This window comes from Plecotus auritus (assembly GCF_963455305.1).
Source record: "Plecotus auritus genome assembly, chromosome: 6".
Taxonomy (NCBI): domain Eukaryota; kingdom Metazoa; phylum Chordata; class Mammalia; order Chiroptera; family Vespertilionidae; genus Plecotus; species Plecotus auritus.
The window spans coordinates 143939450-143962339 of NC_137773.1; the positions used below are offsets into that span (position 1 = coordinate 143939450).

The following is a 22890-nucleotide window of genomic DNA, read 5'->3' on the forward strand; positions in this document are numbered from 1 at the left end:
ATGAATTCATGTACCGGGCCTCTAGTGAATATATACAGTAAATGCAGCCCAGGACTGATTAAGAAATATAGAAACAAAAGATCAACTCCAGACCTGGGTGACAGATTTTCATTAAAAAACACCTTACTTCATTTGATTACTTTGTTTTTTTTTCAGTTTTTCTAGATCTACACCTATCACATCACTCTCTCCCTTCCCCAACCCCTGCCCTACTCCTCACACACATACATCAAACATTAAGCTAAATGTACACACCTATACTAACAAAATGTCTCACCAAGACAGCTGGCGAGGGTAGGTGGGAAGGCCAGAGGAGTTCCATTTTTGCTCCCAGTTTTCAGCAGGTCAATAAACTCCTTTCAATGATCATCCCTTACCTTAGCCGTTTATTTTTGTTTTGTTTTTTTACAGGAACTGCCTGATGTATAACTAACTTAATTCAATTTACTGACTGAATAAAAACACTAAACCTATATGGAGTGGCTACTCTATGTTGTATTAACTGCAAAAACCAGTACTTACCCTGTTCCAAATTCTAACTTCTATTGCCTCATATGTATGTCATAAGGTTAGCTGAAAACCACCCCATGGGCTGCAGTATGGCTTTAAGAAGAAATAAATTATACACAAGGTTTGGGCAAATGTATGGCTACACATAGCAGGAAACTCATGTATATGGATTTAAAGTTTCTCCTTTGGGAATTTTGCAAGCAAACAAAATGATTTATTTAGCCAATTCAAACGAACTGTATCAAAACACACAAAGGCCTGAAGAAAAGATTGAAGTGAAAACAAATAATTCAAAGCACTTTTTGATCTAAAACATTTCACTTAGCTCTACAAAGACACAAACAAGGTGTGGTCATGTTTTCTGAGAAGAGATTTTACCACTACTTGCTCCCAAGATAAACACAGCCATAAAAATATATTAAATGCTTCATGTACATCTGGAAGAAATTGTTTGTTAATCCTTTAGTTACTAATGGGAGGATCATGTGTAGTCAGACCCTAGAGCATATAAAAACAGATCATTTAGTTATGCTGTGCAGTATAGTAGCACTATACCACATGTCTTTTTGAGCACCTGAAATGTGGTTAGAATGACTAAGAAACCAAATTTTCACTTTATTAATTTAAATTTAAAACTTCACACTTGACTCAGTTATTGGAAAACTTTAAACATGGTTAAACATGTTTGGAACAATTTAGGGTATAGGAATCTACCCTTTCAATTGTATATTTTATGAAATCTAAATATAGGTCAAGTATTCCTGATGAAAACTTTTACAGTAGATATACAGTGAATTCTGAAAACTTGTATGAAAAGAAATGTAGAATGTCTCATTAATATTTGTGTACATTGATTAAATGCTGAAATAAAAGTATATAACAATATCAATTTCATTTTTTTAAAAATATATTTTATTGATATTTTACAGAGAGGAAGGGAGAAGGATAGAGAACCAGAAACATCGATGAGAGAGAAATATCAATCAACTGCCTCCTGCACACCTCCCACCGGGGATGTGCCTGCAACCAAGGCACATGCCCCCGACCGGAACCGAACCCGGGACCCTCCAGTCCGCAGGTTGACGCTCTATCCACTGAGCCAAACCAGTTTCGGCCAATTTCATTTTTTTAATGTGGCTCCTAGAAAATTGGAAATGACACAGAAGACTTACATGGTATTTCTATTGGGCAAAGTGTGGATCTAAAGTCTAAGAATTCTAATGCCATCTGCTGGATGCACTCATATAAAACAGGCCCATGAGAAACTGTAAAACAAATTCTGTTAATACTTGAACTCCGGGTCTGCAATAGAAGACAATGTAACAGCTGGGTTCATAAAACACTAAATGATCTGCTGTTAAAGAGGACATAGAGAGCATAAATGGTAATGGGAAAAATAAAAATTAAAAAAAAAGGCACTGAAAATAGGTTAAAAGTTTTTGAAATCCTAGAGAAAATATCAGTTATTAGTTGACAGTGATCATGAGTCAGACCACGGACTGCTTTGCTATGTCCACCCAAGGTGCTCTGAGAAACAAAAGGTTATTTGAGCCTGGCCAGCATGGCTCAGCGGTTGAGTGTTGACCTATGAACCAAGAGGTCACGGTTCAATTACTGGTCAGGGCACATGCCTGGGTTGCAGGCTCAATCCCCAGTGTGGGGCCTGCAGGAGGCAGCTGCTCCATCATTCTCTCATCACTGATGTTTCTCTCTCCCTCCTCTCCTCACTGAAATGAATAAAAATTAAAAAAAGGTTACTTGGTGGCCTCTTCCATGACCACTGGCACCCATACTCTTGGGCTTATTGCTGCCTAACTAGCCTTCCCATCCCTTCTCCACGATTTGCCTTGAGTCCTTCTGCTCTACTTTATATATTCTTTCTCATATTTGTCTGCTGTTTTCCTTCTTTCCTTTTTGGTTTTTCTTATGAGTCTAGGAGAGCTAATAATTCTTTTTTTTTTTTTTTTTTTAAATATTCCAGTTTTTCTTTTTGTATCCTCTTCTTTTGTTCTACAAGCTGTTCCAGTGGTTTTGTAGTTTTAGTTCTTACATTTAGGTCTTTGACCCACTTTGAGTTGGTCTTGTATATGGCATGAGATATGGATCCAAATTCATTATTTTGCATGTGGGTAGTTAGTTGTCCCAGAATCCTGTTGAAAAAGCTATTCTTTCCTCATTAGACAGTTTTGGCACCAGTGTCAAAAATCAGTTGACCATAAGTATATGGATTTATTTTTGAACTCTCAATTCTATTCCATTAATCTATGTGTTTATCCTTATGTCAGTACCACACTGTTTTGATTTCTATAGCTTTGTAGCAAGTCTTAAAATTAGAAAGTGTGAATCCTCCAATTTTGTTTTTTCAATATTGTTTTGGATAGCCTGGGTTCCTTGCAATTCCATATAAATTTTAGGATCAGTTTGTCCAATTTCTATAAAAAAGGCAGCCAGGTTAGTTGGTTTTAATGTATCTATATAATAAAAGCCCAAGTGAACCTTACAGCGGAGTGACCAGAACTGGTTGCTATGATGCGCACTGACCACCAGGGGGCAGCTGAGCTCACGGCTGGTGAGTGCAGCAGTGGTGGCAGGAGCCTCTCCCGCCTCTGCTGCAGGCAGGCAGTAAGGAGAGAGGGGTCCCAGACTGCAAGGCTCCGGACTGTGAGAGGGATGTCTGACTGCTGGCTTAGGCCCGAACCCTTGGGGGGAACGGGCCTAAGCAGGCAGGTGGACATCCCCTGAGGGGTCCCAGACCGCGAGAGGACGCAGGCCGGGCTGAGGGAACCTCCCACCCCCCAGAGCATGAATTTTGTGCACCAGGCCTCTAGTATTTGATAAGAGGCATTTCCCTGATAAGGCTGACAGAATGACCATTAATAAGTCTGCAACTTTGTCCAATATGGAGTCTAGAGGTTCTCAGGAATTTGGGAATTTTGTCTAATATTGCTTGATATTGGAGCAACAAGACTGAGAGTAGAAGGTGTTGGAGAAAGCATGAGTCTGCAGCAAACCTGAGCTTAAACTGTGTTCAAGTCCTAGATCTGCCATTTAGATGCCATATGACCTTGTACAAGTCATTGACCTTCTTTACGCTCCAATTCACAATCTGTAATGAGAACGGGGACACTTATGTCAACACTGCTGTGCTGTGGGAACAAAAAACATGTGCACCACAGAGCCCAGAGGAGGGTGGGCTCCTGTGGGTGCTTGGAGGAACTGTTGTAGCACATTCTTACAGGACTCACTGGCTTGGGAGGTGGCTGTAGGAGTCTTGTGGGCCTGGTGGCCAACTCCAACTGCCTGTCTGCTGCTGAAAAGATGACACTGAGATGTCCTCTTGGAAACTAGATCACTGCGTTTCCCACACAGTGTCTCTTCATTTGCCACTCTTTGACAGGCAATAGTTCCTTCTGATAGATGCTCCATCAACTGATCTGAAAGCTGAATCCTTGGAAAAAAGACATCTACATGCTAACATCTACATGCAGAAGGAATGGAACCCTTAAATCTGAGTAAGTCATGGGAGCAGGTATGAAAGACAGGATTACAAACTCCTTGGTGTCAAATATTACAGAATATTTCTATTCCATCACACTTAAAGCCACATGACTATCTTGCCATACAAATTAGAAAGAAATGAATGGCCACGTGGCCACAGATTTCTCAAGGTACCATTCACCTTCTTCCTTGCTGACAAATCCAACCTCTATCTTCTAGGGAAAGGGCAGGAAAACATACATTTCAGTTCCTAAAATCAAGTCATTTTCTCTGCTCTGGGAGAAAAGACACCACCAACAGCATGGACCCAAGTCAGAATGCTTTTTAAAGTCATGTCACTTGTTTATAATAAGATATCATATCATCCAGAGTTTCAAAAGTGACCTTGGGGGCTTGTGGTGGGCTGCTGGGAGCAGGAGTGGGTGAGGTATGTGAACAGCTGGGGTCATGGCTTTGGCTAGGGTGCTGCCCTGCGTCACTCTGTGCAGGTGCAGGTCTGGTCCATGTCTGGCTACTGAAAGAACCAGTTCTCTTCTGACCCACAAAGTAATCCGACGGTGGGGCAAACTCAGGATCTCTTTCAGCCCGGAGATCTGACTGCCTCTTCGACCAGTACCCAAAGGAAAATTCTAGTAAAAATAAGAAAGAATGTTATTAGAACTGATTATTGAATGAGATGAATTTACTGTTATTACTTTTCAATTATTATATGTATTTCTTAAAAGCCACCTCAAATTCTCTGGAAAGCAATGATAGCAATAGAAAAATGTAGTATGAGGCCCAAGCAATACCTACTGAAGTATAAGGAACCAAGCTAAGGGAGTGACTACTTCCTGAAGGCCAAAGGTTCAAGAAAGGCTGTGTGGAGAAGTCTGCAGACTCTGGAAACATTGCCAAAAAGGCACAAAAATTAAATTTAAGAGAGAAACACAGAAAAATTAAACAATCATTTGCTTGACATTATGTTGCAGGTACTTCACAACAAACACAAGTGTTGTCCTCTGAGTTTTAGACAAGAAGGAACTTGTCCAAATCTAAGTTGGCCTTTCATCTCTATTTCCAACTGAAAAGTGCTAAAAACATAATACATTAAAATACCAAACCTTCATAAATTTTGAAAGCAGTTCCTAAAAAATGACATTCCAAAACTACAATGAGGCAGCACGAACTTCAGAAAACTTCCTCCAAGCACTTCAAAAAAACAAAACCCTCATCCTTCGACATGATGCCTTATGGATCCTGGTCTTTTATAATCACCCTTTCTAGAGCTCCTGTTTATTTTATTTTTTATATATTTTATTGTTTTTTTACAGAGAGGAAGGGAGAGGGATAGAGAGTTAGAAACATCGATGAGAGAGAAACATCGATCAGCTGCCTTCTGCACACTCCCTATTGGGTATGTGCCCGCAACCAAGGTACATGCCCTTGACTAGAATCGAACCTGGGACCCTTGAGTCCGCAGGCCGATGCTCTATCCACTGAGCCAAACCAGTTAGGGCTAGAACTCCTGTTTATAAACAGCTCTGTCTGTGTATCAAGAAGAAACAAGTTCAAGGATCTGAAGAATTCTTTAAGACTCAAAGGACCACAAAGACTCATCAGAATCACATTTGGATCAGGAGAACCAGAAAAATTTCCTGTGCAGGGCCCATTACTGGAGAGGTTTTTACACCGTGAAGCCACCCCCTTACCTTTTCCTCTGTCCCACTCCCGGACGTGTGGCACTCCGGGCCTGGTGTCCTTCCTCTCCTGAACGATGACTTCTACTTTGCTACGCTGGGCAGCAATAGGCGGAGTTGGCATGGCCTCTGGTTCTGGTGGCAAAGGCCCAATAACATTTCCATCTATTTTTGCAAGGGAATAAGACTTCATTATAATAAAGCTTAAAGCTACTTAATTTTTTAAAAATAGAATATACTAATCCTGGGAGTAGAAGTAATAACCAGTATTTACTAAGCACCTACCATGTCCCAGGCAGTGGGCTAAGTACTTTGCATATAATAGTTCACTTAATTCTGTAACAACCCTAATAAAGCCAGTATTGGTATTCCCATTTTATCCCCATTTTGTAGATGAGAAAAATTAAGCTCAGAAATACTGCACAAGTCAGAAGTGACAAGAATCAGGACTTAAACCCAAGCTGGATGGATTTCAAAGTATCTATATCCCCAGACCAACAATCAAAAGACCAGAAATCTCTGTTACTCAACTAAAGTAAATCTCAAACAAAGCAAGGGGGTTTGGGGTGATGAAGAGCCGGAGCCTGGCGATGGGCTGTAGGCTATTCAATTTTGGCCATATTTTAAATGAAAATGGATTTTTTAAAACACTTTGGTGACACTTCACAACTTGTGGAAATGATAGATGTTCAGGAGTAGAGCAAAAATAAACAACATACAGAGCGTAACATGTTACAGGGAGACAACAGTTATATGAAACTAAATGGATGATTTTCCAATTACTAAATGTTTCTGGTTTCCTTTCAAAACCAAATTGAATTAAAAAAAAAAAAAAGCAACACCCAAAAATTGAATTTCTGTTCAGAATTAGAAAACAGCCCATGGCTTAGCACAAGCTACTGTAAAGGCTGGAGGCTTCTATATGCCTCTAGCACTCATACTCCGCCCCCTCCCCCTTCTTCCTTTTGGGACCAGAATGCCCTGTTTCAGCTGGATACAAGGCACCTCGCCAGAGAGGCTGATCCCCAGCCTCCCTGCCTTATGGCTACTGGCCTCCCTGTGTTCTGACCATTGGAATGTAAACACATAGGCTCTGCCTGACTTCTGACTCACATTCCCCAAAAGGAAGCTCGTTCCCTTCCTTCTTTCCTCCTTTCCCAAGGCTGAATCATGAACAGGTGCTGGGGAGCAAGTTTCAACTGCTCAGGTTAGAGCAGGGGTGGGCAAACTTTTTGACTCGAGGGCCACAATGGGTTCTTAAACTGGACCGGAGGGCCGGAACAAAAGCATGGATGGAGTGTTTGTGTGAACTAATATAAATTCAAAGTAAAGGAGCGGAGGGGAGAGCAAGAGAACCGGATAGAACAGCCGGATCTGGACCGCGGGCCGTAGTTTGCCCAAGGCTGGGTTAGAGCAACCTTCTAGGAAATGACAGAAATGGCAAGACAGTAGGAAGCTGAAGACTGGATGGCCATCTGAGGCAGATCTACTACCTACCTGGACACCTACCACCTCTGAAATGTTAAAAGGGATAAGCAGATTTCCCTCTAGTTTGAATCTATGTGGGTCTTTTTGTCATGACAATTTGGCCCTGACCAACCTAACTCATAGAATGAACTAGTTTGAAAACACTAGTTAACAGTGTTTCCAAGTGTTTTAACAGTCTTTTCATAAGCTGACCATAGTCATATTTGTAAATTATTTAATTCTCTGACTTTGTGTATTTCTTCTTTAAAACAAGTTACTATATAATCAACAAAAACTGTAGCCACAGCAAAACAAATTAGGTTTAAAACATGTACACAACTAAACTAAGTGTGAGTTACTAAACTGTTCTGTTCTATGAAATGACTCAATGTACTATTAATGTCCTTATCTATAACCTAAATTATTCCCAAGAGTGTCATTCGCATCACACTGGTTATAAAAACTGCTCCTGTCAGTATCTTAGAAGTGCTTTCTTAATGGCTAATTTCTCAGCCTTATTACGGAGACATCAATGGAACTAAAATTTTTCCTTTTGAAGTTTATTAACATGAGCCATGACATACCTTTACTTTCTTCCTCTGCTGCATCATCTTTTGATATTTTCATCTTTTTTTGTCGAAGTTTGGCAAGTCTTGCTTCTAACATAGCCTTTCGCTTTTCTTTTATGTTTTCTCGTTTTGTTCTCTGGTCTGTTGTCTGAAGAGAACAGAAAATTATAAAATTATTTGCCTTAAGCCAAATTCATAATACTTCTTTTTAAAGAACGATGAAATAATTTTATTCTGAAAACAGACTAATTGATTTTCATGCCACCTCTAAGAAGCTATCCCTGAGATCATCAAAATGAAGACTTGTAAAGTATTCTCTTACACAAGGCCTCTGATGTTTTCGAAGTTTAGAAAGCATTCACAGAGCATTCTGAAAGGTTTAAGATTCAAGAAAACCAACCAATTCTGTTCTACTCCTTAATCCCTCAAGCAACTTTTTATTTTCTTACCCAGACCACTCTAAAAATATATTAAAAACCAAATTTAAAATTACTCAAGTTACTTCTGGGCAGCCATAATCTTAAACCTTGAAACACCAAAATAATATGGCAATTACAGTTATAAAACCTATAATTGTATTCTGAATATCAATTTAAATCCCTAATTAATTTACTAGATTTTTTTGCAGTATGGTCCAACAAGAAACCAACTGCTCAAATCTTTCTTTACATCAACTCTGAATTTAATTTATACCTGTTCACGCAGCATCTCTAAAGTTTTCATTTGCTTGTTTCTTAACTCTTTATCTCGGGCAAAGGCAAAATATCCAACACCAAGTTGCCGGGCCTCTGAAATAAGTCAAAATTACACGAGAGATTATAGATTTCCCTGATCAGTAAATTATATCCTTCAAGAAATTTGGCAAAAAGAAATACAGTGATATTTGGCACAAGTTTTTAAAAAGAAAAGGCAGCTAAACAAAAAAGCAAGTTAGAAATAGTTTTCATCCTGTTTGCCAAGTGATAAACAACAAAAATTCATTAATTTTCAGTCATAGACTGTCTCCACTTTTCTTGGGGAACAAACCCTTAGATTAATAGACTCACTGTTAAGATATTTCCAATATGAGTATTTTTTAGGCTATGAAGTAAACAAAGAGGATAGTTTCAATTTCCAAAGCAGAATCTTTTATTTCTACATAGGAACTGCTGCTTTATGAATGAATACTTCCCTTTATGCTTGTCATTAGTTCAAGATAAAAGCATGATTTAAAAGCTACAAGAGATTATACCATTTTCACGAATGTCTTCATAATGTATAGGCCCCATTGGCCTTTTCAGGGCCTCCCGTTCTTCTTCCTCCCATTGCTGGCGCTGAAGTTCTTTTCTCATGTCTTCAGATAGTAAGGTTTTTTCATTAGCAGGACTAACAAAACTAGTAGGAGAAAAGAGCAAAAACTATCTTTATATAAGAGCTGTGAGATAGCAATGCTTCAGTTCATTAAACTGAATCATGAATCAGTACCTCTAATTGATAAAAAAAGACAGTTCCTTACAGAGGTTTCTGACCCACCAGATCATTGGGAAATAGAGGAGAAAATATTTTCACCTTTTAAAAATCAAGCAGCAGATTTGTTACTTTAGCATAATGGAATCTTGCCTGCACTCAAGACAAACCACTTTCCTTCCCACCCTGGTCCTGGGCTGAATAGAGGGAGGCAGCCCAGGCAGGGAGGAGGAAGTGCAGGCCTCTTCTGGATGGTCTCCCATGCAGGGATGAGGAAGCTCCTTCATGCTGTGGCCTGGACTGTGCCTCGTGTTCTGAGATGGCTTAGGGATTCTGCCCTTCCTCCTTTGTGCCAAGCCCAGGCCCACCTGAACCTGGAGGACTTGGACAAGGTGGACCTTCTCCCAATACTTTGCACATAAAACCTGCTCTTAGTAAGAGGAATTTTATTCCCTAGAATGTTTTAGCAAGTTATCTCTTAGGTGTCTTAGGCCTCACAGAAAAAGAAAATCTAGCTCTAAGGCCCTACTTCAAAATCCAACGATGTATAAAGAAAAAGTTAATGCCCTGGCCGGTGGCTCAATGGTTAGAGCATCCACCCACAGACCAAAGGGTCATGGGTTCAGGTCACAGGTTCAGATGCTGGTCAAGGGTGCATACCTCAGTTGCAGGCTCAATCCCCAGTCCCCACTTGGGGCGCGTGTGTGGGAGGCAACCAACCGATGTGTCTCTTTCACATCAATGTCCTCCTCACCCCCACTCCCCGCCATCTCCTCCTTCCCCTCTAGTCTCTCAAAAAAAAAAAAGGAAAAAAATATATATATTGGGGTGAGGATTAAATAAAAAAGTCTATTGGTGTCATTTTTCCATACTTCTTTCCTCCTTTTCCTCTTTTGTAAAGCTATGTGTCTCAGTTTTGGGGTTTTTGTGTGTGGTTGCCATTAACTTTATGAAAAAGTTGCATATACATAATTTTTCTTTCTTTTGAGTATATATGATCTCCATACACTGATTTTTTTTAGACATAATGCTATAAGACTTTAGTATAGCATAAACATAACTTTGATATGCAATGGGAAACCAAAAACTTTGTGTGACTTGCTTTATTGTGATACTCACTTTATTGTAGTGGTGTGGAACTAAACCCACAATAGCTCTGGAGTATGCCTTTAAAAAGATATAGCTCTAACTCAACCCTTTTAGTAGCTACATGATATGGAGCATCCATTCAGGCTGTTCCCTGAGTGTGAATTATGTGTGTATGTGTACACTAACCATGAATAAGTGTTTCGGCAAATATTCTTACACATTAAAAAAAGATATCCTTACTGGAGCACTAAAGATAATTGACTAAAGACAGCCTTGCCCACTAACCTAGCTGTGTCTGCATTTCAGACCTGGGCAAAACTTTGCATATAACACACTTACAGCCTCCCCTGAAGATTTTTATCCATCTCCAGCAGATGTGGCAAATCCTTTTTCATGCAGCGCCGGGATCGCCCTAAGGAATCCACATAGTCCACCCTGAAATAAAAGTGAAAAGATGTGAATGCTTTGTACAGGACATATAGTTCCCTAAGTTAGGAAGTTGGTACACAGTAAAAAATTAACGTAGGGCTTACAACCAAGAAAACCCCCCAATCACTGATAACATGCTTTTTAAAGTTAAAAGTTGACACACAATAAACACATTGTGCTCTTTATTAAATCTTAGTTTTAGAAAATGCAGAAAATGATTGATCTTGTATGTCTCTGATTTCAAAGATAAATACCCATACAGATCCTTGCTGCCACATCTCAGAACTTACTTTAGGAAATTCCAAATAGTTTATCAGCATCATAACTTTGCTTTAAACCAGACTCTAATTTAATTTCCTCAGTCTTCCCAAATCTGACACTTTACTTTTTCCTTTTTTTCTTCTAATTGGTATGATTCTTCCCAATGAATTAGAAATTTATTTCTTAATATAAGTCACAGTATTTTGGAACTCTTTTTAATTAGGAGGAAGCCAAGCAACACACTCTTTATACCAAAAAGCACCTCATCAGTAGGCCAGTCTGTCATCTTTTATCACTCGTTCCTCTTTCCTAATTTTGTCCAAACTAGATAGTAGTTAGAGAAGTCAGGCAGAGAGCAAGGCAAATGAAACACTTAAGACTTTTCACAACAGGTAATATGGACAGATTTTCATGGAAAATATTTCATTTGCATTATGATGCAACAGATTTTATTTTTATAATTATGGGCAGGGAATTTCCCACAGACTTCAGTAGGGAACAAAAACACAGAGACGGGCCAGTACTGCTGGTGGACCAACTCAATGTCAGATTCCCATGTATGTGACCTGGCTTTTATCAGCAATTTCTTTCTCTTCACTCATGCGATTCCAATTGTCAGTCCATGATTTAAAGTCTGAACGTTTGGGAATCCATTGCTACAGTCCTAAAGCTGATTAGCTCAAGAAATAAAACCTCCAACTGCTGAAAGCAGTTTCTTTTTTTTTTTTTCTTCCTTTCCTTTTTTTAAAAATGAATGGAGGAAGAATACCATCTAGCCCAGCCATGGGCAAACTACGGCCCGCGGGCCAGATCCGGCCGGAGCGGAGGGTTCTCTTGCTCTCCCCTCCGCTCCTTTACTTTGAATTTATATTAGTTCACACAAAACTCCATCCATGCTTTTGTTCCGGCCCTCCAGTCCAGTTTAAAAACCCACTGTGGCCCTCGAGTCAAAAAGTTTGCCCACCCCTGATTTAGCCAGATGTCTAAGTAATTATTTACACTATTTTTGCAGAAACATTTTCCACCACCTGGAATTTAACTACTGAAAGGATTTTACAAGCAGTTACAATTTTAGAGGCTAATTCAAAAACAAAAAAAGTGTCAGAACTGCTTGCAGTGTCTTCCTTTTCCATATGCTGGCAGTGACACCTTCAACTGCCCTCCAAACTCTTCAAATCACCGACAAATTGCTATAATCTTACAGGCATTAATAAGGAAGAGAAAAAGGCACTAAACCTTTCAAAGGAGATGGGATTTTGGCTATGAAAAGCAATCATAGGCTATTCTGTTTCTGGAGAAGGTCTCCAAAACATGCAGATCCCATCAAAATAGAAATAGATGGGATATGCAAGACAATAGCAACTGCTCTATGTAATCAGACACTGAGCAAGCTCTCAGGGAAACAATTACTTGAGGCACCAGAATAACACGAGACCTCAGTCATGTCATCTTCAAAGAACATTGGGGAAGCTAAAGCACATGCCCATGAAATGCTTCACTAATAACAGCAGGCAGGATGTTGAAAGTATCAAAGTTTACCTCAATTATTTTTCTGTTAATGAGGCCAGTTACCCTATATAATAAAGAGATAATATGCAAATTGACCATCACACCCTTGCACAAGATGGCCGGCAGGGGAGGGCAGTTGTGGGTGATCAGGCCAGCAGGGGAGGGCAGTTAGGGGTGACCGGGCCAGCAGGGGAGGGCAGTTGGGGGTGACCAGGCTGGCAGGCGAGGGCAGTTGGGGGGGACCAGGCCTGCAGGGGAAGGCAGTTGGGGGTGACCATGCCTGCAGGAGCGAGAGGGCAGGTGAGTGGGACCAGGCCTGCAGGGGAGGGCAGTTGGGGGTGACCAGGCTGGCAGGCGAGGGCAGTTGGGAGGGACCAGGCCTGCAGAGGAAGGCAGTTGGGGGTGACCATGTCTGCAGGGGAGAGAGGGCAGGTGAGTGGGACCAGGCCTGCAGGGGAGGGCAGTTGGGAGCGACCAGGCCTGCAGGGGAGGGCAGTTGGGGGCAATCGGGCCAGCAGGGGAGCAGTTAGGCATCGATCAGGCTGGCAGGGAGTGGTTAGGGGGTCGGGCCTAAACCAGCAGTCGGACATCCCCTGAGGGGTCCCAGATTGGAGAGGGTGCAGGCTGGACTGAAGGACAACCCCCTTCCCGCCCCCAGTGCATGCATTTCATGTACTTGGCCTCTAGTGTGTCAATAATAAAGAAAAGGTAAGACCCAAAGGAGCAGGAAAGATTTAAGTGCTGCCAGAGTTCAAGGGAAGAATCACTAAGAATGAAGCAGCACTGATAGAAGAGACTGCATTGCATGTGCTTCTCTCTTGGTTACTTACAGCAAGCATGCAGCCAGATAATCTCCCCCAAATATAAGTTTTTAGAAGGTAGGTAAGAAGACACCTGTTCTATCCCAACACACGTTTTATCTGGACCGATGTGGACACCCTCACAAGTATGAAGAGGTGCAGTCTGTGCTCCACAACAGGGACTGCTCTCTTCAACTCATAAATGACCCCTGTCCACTGGTCCCAAAGCTGACAAAAGTCACCAAATGCTGCAAACAATCCTAACCAGTTCCTGACAAAGACACCATGATGAGGAGATATTTGAGCCTTGAAGAGAAGATAGGTGGGCTCTGCACAGGCACAAGGGTGGGCAGGCAGAGTTAGTTACTACCAGGACATTTTCATAGGGTCAGTGCATCTCTACATGGTTTTAAGCACTTACAAACAAGTTTCTAAACAGCATTTTAAGTAGAGAGTATCATCAGAATGGAATTTGCATTCTGGACTTATTGACACATTGGTCTCTTTGTAAGGAAACAACTAGATTGATTTCCCCATTATTCACCTACATGTAGGTAAAATTCAGAATAATTTCAGTAATAAAGATTTACAAAATGTCTGCTTATACTCCACAGACAGCAGTTTCTTGGGTATTCTAAAATACTCTTACTTTGTGAAGAAAGTTTAAGGCAAACAATCAGGGGAAGTAGGCATTGACATCACTGCATTAGAGATGAGGAAAGTGAGCCTCAGGTTGATGAGGAACTTAATCAAGGTCCCATTGCCAGGGAAAGGTAGAGATAGTGCTGTCCAGGTCCAAGTCCACAATGCCTTTATTAAATTGCCAGAAAATGTCATAGCCAGAGTAAGGCTTACTAGAAACAGAGATCACCACTGCCTGGACAAATGACTCTCCCTCAAGTCTGAATGAGGACATGGGTAGCAAAGGAACATGCCTCTGACTAATCAACTCTTTCACATCAATGCCTCTTCCACCTGGCACAGTGCTTGGCACAGAACAAGAGCTCAGTCTTTATTTGTAATTATTTCTTCATTGGAGCTACTGTTTCTACATCTGTAAATCCAATCTTACTTAAAGTAGAGTCTCAAAAGAAAAAAAAAACTAAAGAAGGATAAAGAGAAATGGTTTGTTAACAACCAAATGAAATCACTCTTAAAAAGTAAACACAAGTCTGACAATGTTAATATGAACAAATCACGTAATATCACCAACCATTCTTCACTGGGGTCCTGGGGAGGAGGTATATCTGTTTCAGAAAGATTTTCTTCATCCTCGTCTCTTTCTCCTGCCTTTCTAGAATCTCTATTGGCACCAAATGACTCCATTTCTTTATGCTTGTCTATCATCTTCTGCGTGAAATCCACAAGGTACATATCCTCCACTTCTTCATCTAGGACATAAAAATCAATTATCAGATTCTTGACATCAAAGAAGAAAACCACACATGGAATTGATATGAAGCAGTCACAGTCATCAATGGGTGGCTTCACGTCCCTGAAGATTCACTAGTTGATGACTCCACCCCCTGGAACACTTACAAAGACAAAGCCACCTCAGGACCTGCCAGGGAAGTTATTAATAGGCCACTGGAAACATACACCTTGCAAAAAGTCTTTAAAAAGCCTGAAGTTTCTGCTGCTTTGTCAATACACTGAGTAAGCAATACTGTCTCAGAATGTCATTTTAAGATAACAAAACCATTTGACTTCAAGAGACTCATACAGCCAATTACATACTACAGAAGGAGAAGTGCATTTCTCATGTTGTCAGACCAAAACAATAGACCTCTCTAATCAGGTGATCTGTATCACTTAATCCTAATTATATTGTTATGTTAAGTGTTTTAAGGGTCATGACATAGGTAAAAAATCATCTAAATTCTTTTCAATCCAATGAACAGCACTTTCAGACAAAACATGTTGCCAGGATCTACAGGACATACAGAAATGTGTGAGATGCTATCTTCCTCAGGACTTAAGATCTATTTGAGCTAAAACATATAATGAAAAGTTAAATAGCAATCCACGATTTAATTTAACCCAGGATGTCTGATGTATTCACAAATAACGTTGACGTGAAGTTTCCCTGTGTGGGATTTCAGATACAGTCACCTGAGTCTTTTTGTCTGAGATGGAACAGATATTAGGTTCCCTAGAACCAGGTACCGGTATTATACCACTGGACAGGGAAGAATAACGGAAGCTCCAAAACTTAATTTGCCCAAATATGTAAGCCCAATATGCCTATCAGAAAGTGGGCTTGCGGTTTGGACAGAACCAAATCCCTATAAGCATACTCTTTTGGACCTGAATCCCATATTAACAATACAAGTAAAGTTTGAATCAAAAGAGAAAAGACTTGAACTTTTTCTTAATAAAGGCTTTTCCAGACAATAAAAATTTTTTAAAGGCCACAAAATACCTCATATGGAAAAGAGGTACTTTCTCAGACCTGAGTTACAATACCCATAATATTGAGGATACCTGGTTAATGGCCAACCTGCTGCTGCTTCAAGAAGGCGGCAAAGCCTCTCCTCATGGCCCCTAGTTTTGGCGTTTCCAATCTCCCCATGCTGATTCCCTGCCATGCAGGGAACACGGCCTGTTGTCTGAGAAGAGGGAGCTTGGCTGGGTGAGCAGCCCATGATCGAGGTCCAGACACCTCTTTCCTGCTCCCCTTCCTAGCCCCTCAGGCCCAGCCACACCAGGCTGCCCTGCCAACTCTGGCCCTTTCCTCCCTCTGCTGATCTGCTCTCACCACCCTCCCCCTTTCTGCTTTAAAAGCCCTATTAGAGCCTGTCTTTTCCCTAAACACTTCCACAAATGCCTCCTTTGTAAACTGCTTTGCAAACCTCTTCTACTGTTGTCTAGCAGTAGCTTGGGTTTTCTTTCTCTGGGGGGTATGAGGAAAGTGATTATCTCTGTTTATTATCATTTAAAAAGCACTCATAAGCACATCACACAAAAAATAGAAAATAGAGAAAAATAGAGCAATAGCAAACAACCCTATCACCTTGATATAGCCATAATTTCTTTGTTCTTTACCCAGCTGTAATTGTTTATAATTGTGGCCTATTCAGACCTTGTTTCCTAACTTTGCTTTGTTCTATACCATTTCCCTCTACTGATGACACCCTCCCCCACTTTAGGGCAGAGAATCTGGCATATATTGTTCTTGCTTGTTCCCTCAAAGCACCTAACACATGCCCTGCGCCCACTAGGCAATTGGAAAATTATTGCTGATTTTATCTCTGGCACAGAAAATAAGCAGTTTGATTTTTAAAATTTCTCCTTATTCTTAGTTATTAACAAATAATGAAATACCATAGGGATGTATGAATTATAGAAAATAAAGAAGTATAAATAATTTTTTACCTATAAAGTCTCCTTTGGTCATTTTTTCATATAATTTAGCTTTTTCTTCCAATTTCTCCCTTGGAGAAAACAGAACAAGTATTAGAAATGTCTTATTAACTGCCGTCCCTGAAAAGACTGCTCCATCCTCGGCTTCACAGCTGGCAGCCAGGGAAGGCAGGCCCTGGCTGGCAGCCAGAAGGCCCCCAATCAGCCCTGATTGCCGGTCAGGCCTGGGGACCCTACCCGTGCACCAATTTCATGCACCGGGCCTCTAGTTAATAGGTAATAGATAATAGATAATACTATTTTATCAATGTGGTTATATAGAAGAATGTCCTTGTTAGAAGATATATGTCAAAATATGTAAAGGTAAAGTATAATGCTTAACAAAGTTTCCCTATACACATGAGATAGAAAGAGAATGTAGAAAGATGTTTGTTAACTTAAGTGAAGAGTATTAGAATGTTCTTTGTACTTTTCTTTCAATTATTCTGTTGATTTAAAGTTTTTCATATTAAAAAGTTGGGGGAGCCCTGGCGGGTGCACTCATTGGTTAAAGCATTCACGCTAGGGCCAAAGGGTGTCAGGTTAGATTCCTGGTCAAGGGCACATACCTAGTTGCAATTTCGCTCCCTGCCCACAGTCAGGGCATGTGCAGGAGGCAACTAATCCATGTATTTCTCTCACATCAATGTTTCTCACTCTCTTTCTCTCTCCCTCCCTCCCTCCTACTATCTTTGAAAAGCAATGGAAAAAAATATCTTCAGGTGAGGACTAAAAAAAAGTTTGGGGAAAAATTTAGTTTCTAAATGCTAACATCATATGCCCCTAGCCCAGAACCACACTCCCATGCACTTCTTAAGATCCATGATCTTAGTGCCTAAAAGAGGCTCAAAGTGAAACTGATTATAAATACATCTGCAAATCACATTATTTTTAGAGTCTATTGTATAGTTACAGAGTATTTGGCTAGAAGGATTATAAAAATTTAAATTGTAAATAAAAAAAGAATAAAAGTTGAATTTTCATTTCTTGGCTTGGGCAGCTTCAGTGATAACTACACTGACCAGAGTTCAGCTTTACCTTGCTTTGTCTAAAGTCTTCTGTTCCTCAATCTTCTGTTCCGCATCCTTCTCAGCGCGATTTGAAACTCCTGCATTCTGTTTGTTCCAGATACTTGGTTTCTGGAGAATTTAAAAAACAAAACAGAACCACCAAATGGCTGCAAAACATCTCTACTTATACATCAGAAAAAAAAAAAAGGGGGACCATCAGATCTTATGAATCAATGGAGATAACTAGATCTTCTGACAGCCAGCTTATGTCCTGCAAAGTCTACATGGCAAAGCTGGAGTTAAAAAGAAAAGCCCTGCCGAAACCGGTTTGGCCCAGTGGATGGAGCGTCGGCCTGCGGACTGAAGGGTCCCGGGTTCGATTCCGGTCAAGGGCACGTACCTTAGTTGCGGGCACATCCCCAGTGGGAGGTGTGCAGGAGGCAGTTGATCAATGTTTCTCTCTCACTGATGTTTCTAACTCTCTATCCCTCTCCCTTCCTCTCTGTAAAATATCAATAAAATATATTTTTTTTAAAAAAATAAATAAATAAATTTAAAAAAAAGAAAAGAAAAGCCCTGAATTATATAAAAAGTTTCTTTATACACTGCATAGGGTTACTTCTTTATCTTTTATCTCCTGAATGACTCAAGACTATAATGAAAATATCCTATATAATAAAGAGCTAATATGCTAATTAGACCGAATAGCAGAAAGACAACCTTCTGGACGAAGCCAGGGCTGGGAGGGCCGGCCAAAACTGGGAGGGCCAGCCGGGGCTGTGAGGGCCGACCCGGGCTGCAAGGGCCGGCTGGGTCTGCGAGAGTCGAGCCCCTTGCACGAATTTTGTGCATCGGGTCTCTAGTGTTACAAATAATTAGTAATACAAATAATAGATACCATTACCTATAAAATTGGAAAACAACTCTTAAAGACCCTGATATTTTTTGCTATATTTCTATATTATCTGTTTGTCTCTGTCTGGATTTATAACACACATGTAACTAGATAATCTTCCACAAGAATTTAACAAACCACTTATTAAGAGCATGTACTTTTCTCAAACAAGTGCTAAAGAATTAGAGCATTAAAAGGTGCTTTCCCCTAGCTGGTTTTGCTCAGTGGATAGAGCGTCAGCCTTCTACTAAAGGGTCCTGGGTTTGATTCTGGTCAAGGGTACATGCCCAGGATGCAGACTCGATTCCCAGTAGGGGGTGTGCAGGAGGCAGCCGATCAATGATTCTCTCTCATCATTGATGTTTCTATCTCTCTCTCCCTCTCCATTCCTCTCTGAAATAAATATACATATATATGTTTTCAAAATGTGCTTTTGAATAACCTTACTAATTTCTATTTTAATATTTAAGACATCTCATGCACATGTTCAAATACAAGACAGGAATTTTTCCTTAATATTTATATGTAGCAGAGACCACAAACACTTAAAAAAAAAAAAAAAAACTCCCAACCTCTCTTCTGGCATTATTTCAGATCAATGGAGATAATTAGATCTTATTTTTACCTTATTAGTTGTTTTTGGTTTTCCCAAAACTCCAGAATCTTTTAGAAGTTTTTCTTGTTTGAATTCTTCTTGTTTTCGAAAGAGTTCGGCCTTAAGGTCTACCAACTAAAATAAAACCAATAAACAAACAAAAACATTTATTTAATTCTATGACTGACTGGATTTCTAAGTTATTATAATTCTCAAAGCAAGATTCCAAGTTCCTATAAATGGACAAAAATGGATACAAAATTAAAAGTTTACATGTAGAATCCAATCCAAAATAAAACTAAGTCATATTTCATCCTAGCTCTGTTGGAAATGTACTTTTACTCTAACTTTCAACAGTCAAAGGTTTTTTTCTGGGCAAAGGGACATTGATAAATCAAAGTAAATAAAGTCGGCATCTTTTAGAGTAAAATTCAACTAACATCAAACACCTTTCTGATTGGCACTGTATTTGGCTTTTATATATAATATAATCTCATGTAATCATCACAACAATTTATTATTGCTATAGAGAAATTTGTTTAGCAACTATCTGAGTCCCTAGTATGTGCCTGGCACTTAACACTGAAGAGTGGGATACAAACATGAATTAGACATACTCCAGCCTCATATGAAGCCTACAATCTAATAAGAAAACTGTAATACCAGTAGGAAGTAATTAATGCTCTAAGAGTGGTAGAAAGTAGCATAAAAAAGTTCAGGTAAGGGAGCATTTTCTTCTGTCCAGAGTGATCAGAAGCAGCCTGGAGTTGAACTTTAAAAGATAGGCAGATTTCAACAGCCAAACATAAAGCAGAGTGAATGAATGCTAAGAATGCTTCCAAGTCTGTTTTAGTATCTTCCAGAAACTCTAAGTTCAACTCAATCACAGGGTTCAAGAGCAGGGAAGGCCAGGGCAAAGGAAACAGCACAACTGAGTGAATACCCAGGTCTAGCCCTCAGCTGTATCAGTCACCAATGTCTACTCTGCACAAAAGGACATAATGGCAGTTTCCTTTCTACTGATCTGGTACAGTTGCTTATACACGTGGGCGTTTGTAAATCAACTTATAAAGCCCAGCATCATGGACTGAATTTTAAGGGAAACCAAAATGATTAAGTCCAAATGGAAGAAATCAATTTAACAGTAGCCTTAGCAGGAATAAGGCAAAGGGCAGTTCTTCCCAGGACCTAATATTCTAAATTTAATAAAATTAAAAGCCTTTCACCTTTTCTTCTAAGCTCTTAACCACATCAATTACCTAGCCACACATTTTCCTATTCTAAAACTTTTGAATTTTAAAAGGAAGCTACTCAGAAAATTGTCAATTCCCAGCTGGCATTCCTATTATTATCATTGCTAATTTTAAGCTGTTAGGATAGGATAACTTTAACATTTATATATATTTGTTTATTCTTAATCCTCAAACCTAATAACTAATACCAATTTTCAGTGTGAGATGAGGAAAAGGGGTTCAAATATTGGGACATGTAGATTTTTTCTTATACTTCCCTTGCATCCTAATAACTGCAGTAAATTCAAGATTAAACCAAAGGTTAGGCAATGTGTTCTGATATAATGAAAAAGGCAACCAAACTGAGTGAGCCAGCTCTATCACCAAGAATTCTGTACATAAGCTGGGAATGCTACTGCATCTTTCTACTTCCTCACGTATAAAATGGGGATCTTACCAGCACGTACTTTGGGAGAAGTTGATGAGACCGTGCATATAAAGTGCTGGCACTAAAATAAGTACACAGAACATGTTTTCTTCCTAGAAGTAGCTAACTTAAAAAAAAAAAAAAAAAAAAGCAGCTTCTTGCCCAGAAGCGTGGTTCAGTGGTTGAGCTTCGACCTATGAACCAGGAGATCCGGGTTCGATTCCCTGTCAGGATTGCAGACTCAATCCCCAGTGTGTTGCATGCAGAACGCAGCAGATCAATTACTCTCTCTCATCATTGATGTTTCTCTCTCTCTCTCTTCCTCTCTAAAACCAATAAAAAATACATATTAAACTAACAAAAAACAGCCTCTTACACCCTGTGAGACCTGACAGCACCCAGGCATCGCATTTCCTACGCTGCATTAACAAAGATTTAGTTCCTGGTCAGGGAAAAGGCCACACTCCTGGTCTCTGGGTGGGAGAACCAGGAAGGGGGATGTGTATGCTCAGCAAGCACAGGCCCGGGCTCCTCCTCGACCGGCAGGAAGGCGGGCTGGCAAGGAGGCCTGGACTGGGTGTTTCAGTGGGAGGCAGGCAGCTTCCTGACAGAGGAAAGACACCAGGTTCAGGTGCGTGTCTGAGGGGGAAGCCCGGTCCGAGGGCACATCCGAGGAGGGAAGCCAAGTTCGGGCTCCGGTGGGTAAGAAAGTTGGTCCGGTTTCCCGTCTGAGAAAAGCCAAGTCCGGTTCCTGTTTGAGGGGAGGCCGGGTCTGGGTCCCCGAGTTAAGAAACAAACTAGGCCAAGATTCTTGGGGGCAGGAAGAACTCGGAACCCGTAGCATCATCTCTACCCGCACTCACCGAGGAGGCCGTGACGTCCAAAGGCTTTTTCCTTCGGTCCATGGTGGAGCCAGAGTGCCCCAGCACAATATGAATCCTTCACAAGTCCCCGCAGAGTTCTAAGACCGCCTCCGGCGCAACCGGAAGTGTCTATTATTATAGCGACGCTAAGTGTACGACGCTGGCGCCAAATTAGGAAGGTCGTGATGTGACGCAAACGCGCCTGTCACCATTTTAAGAAGGTCAGGATGCCCAGGGTTGAAGCTAACTACGGAGGCCATCTTGAGTGCGGAAGATGGAAAGGATTAGTTAGACGCCTTATTGAGAAGGTCTCTTAACTTAGGCGCGAACGGCGCCATCTTGAGTGGGTCATTTAGGGGTGGCGAAGGCGCTATTTTAATGGGGGAGAAATGAACTGAAACGTTTTCCTAGCGAAAAGAAAGGCGAATAAAGACTGGAAAGATCTAAATACCATTTGAGGATCTGCTCTATGCCAGGCACTGTCTGGAAATTTTCACACGTTGATTTAATTCTCACAAGAGTCATACGATATGGGGATTATTATATTAATTTTAGTAGAAATAACAATAATAATAATAGTAGCATTGATATAATGCTTACTTCGTGCCACTTCACATATTTCAGCTTATAAGACCACTTCCTCGTTGGAAACGCTTCTTCACCACGTACAATATAGGCTATGTGACCTTAGGAAAGTTACTTAACTTCTCTGTGCCTCAGGCCCCACATGAGAATGAAACAATATTTACTTCATGGGGTTTAATGAGGATTAAATGAGCTAGTCGATAAAAATATTAATAATTGTGATAGACTAATGACCCCTCCCTCCTCCAACGATGTCCATTTTCTAATCCCCAGAATTTGTGACTATTATCTGCTGTAGCAAAAGGGAATTTACAACCCCCCCAACCTTGCAGGGGCCTGAACCCTCACCCCATCTGAGGGAGGTCTCCTGCCCCCATGGCTGCTTTGCTTCCCATGCCCAGCTCAGATCGGGACACAGGTGACAGACAGTGACTTGGCCCAGCTCAGATTGGGACCCAGGTAACAGACAGAGACTTGGCCGACAGCAGCTGCCCTATATCTAAATCCAGCCTAGCACCAGGAATGCTCAGGGCCTACTCAAGAATGCAAATAATCCTTTCCACTAATATTTACAGGGTAAATTAAGATTGTTGGTAGAGTATTAAATTTGACAGTAAAATAATA

At 40.6% G+C, this 22890-nt stretch overlaps 1 protein-coding gene across 1 annotated transcript; it reads right to left on the bottom strand.

Annotated features, from left to right (window-relative positions):
* Positions 1-1399: 1399 nt before the first annotated feature.
* Positions 1400-21849, bottom strand: CCDC174 (coiled-coil domain containing 174). Its single transcript, XM_080672369.1, has 11 exons — positions 21682-21849; positions 19190-19294; positions 17698-17798; positions 16633-16691; positions 14471-14648; positions 10598-10693; positions 8955-9097; positions 8417-8511; positions 7739-7871; positions 5700-5852; positions 1400-4637 (listed from the first exon to the last, which is right to left on the bottom strand). The coding sequence occupies exons 1-11, from the start codon at positions 21721-21723 to the stop codon at positions 4339-4341; spliced, it is 1404 nt and encodes a 467-aa protein (XP_080528495.1). The 5' UTR covers positions 21724-21849; the 3' UTR covers positions 1400-4338.
* Positions 21850-22890: the final 1041 nt, after the last annotated feature.

Bases quoted from the DNA above. Each gene is read 5' to 3' on its own strand.
- CCDC174 (XM_080672369.1), bottom strand. From the start codon at position 21,723: ATGGACCGAAGGAAAAAGCCTTTGGACGTCACGGCCTCCTCG. The intron at 10,694-14,470 runs GTTGGTGATATT...CTTTTATTTCAG, and splicing joins CAGGACCCCAGTGAAGAATG to GGTGGACTATGTGGATTCCT. The intron at 5,853-7,738 runs GTATGTCATGGC...TTGCAAAAATAG, and splicing joins AGCAGAGGAAGAAAGTAAAG to ATGGAAATGTTATTGGGCCT.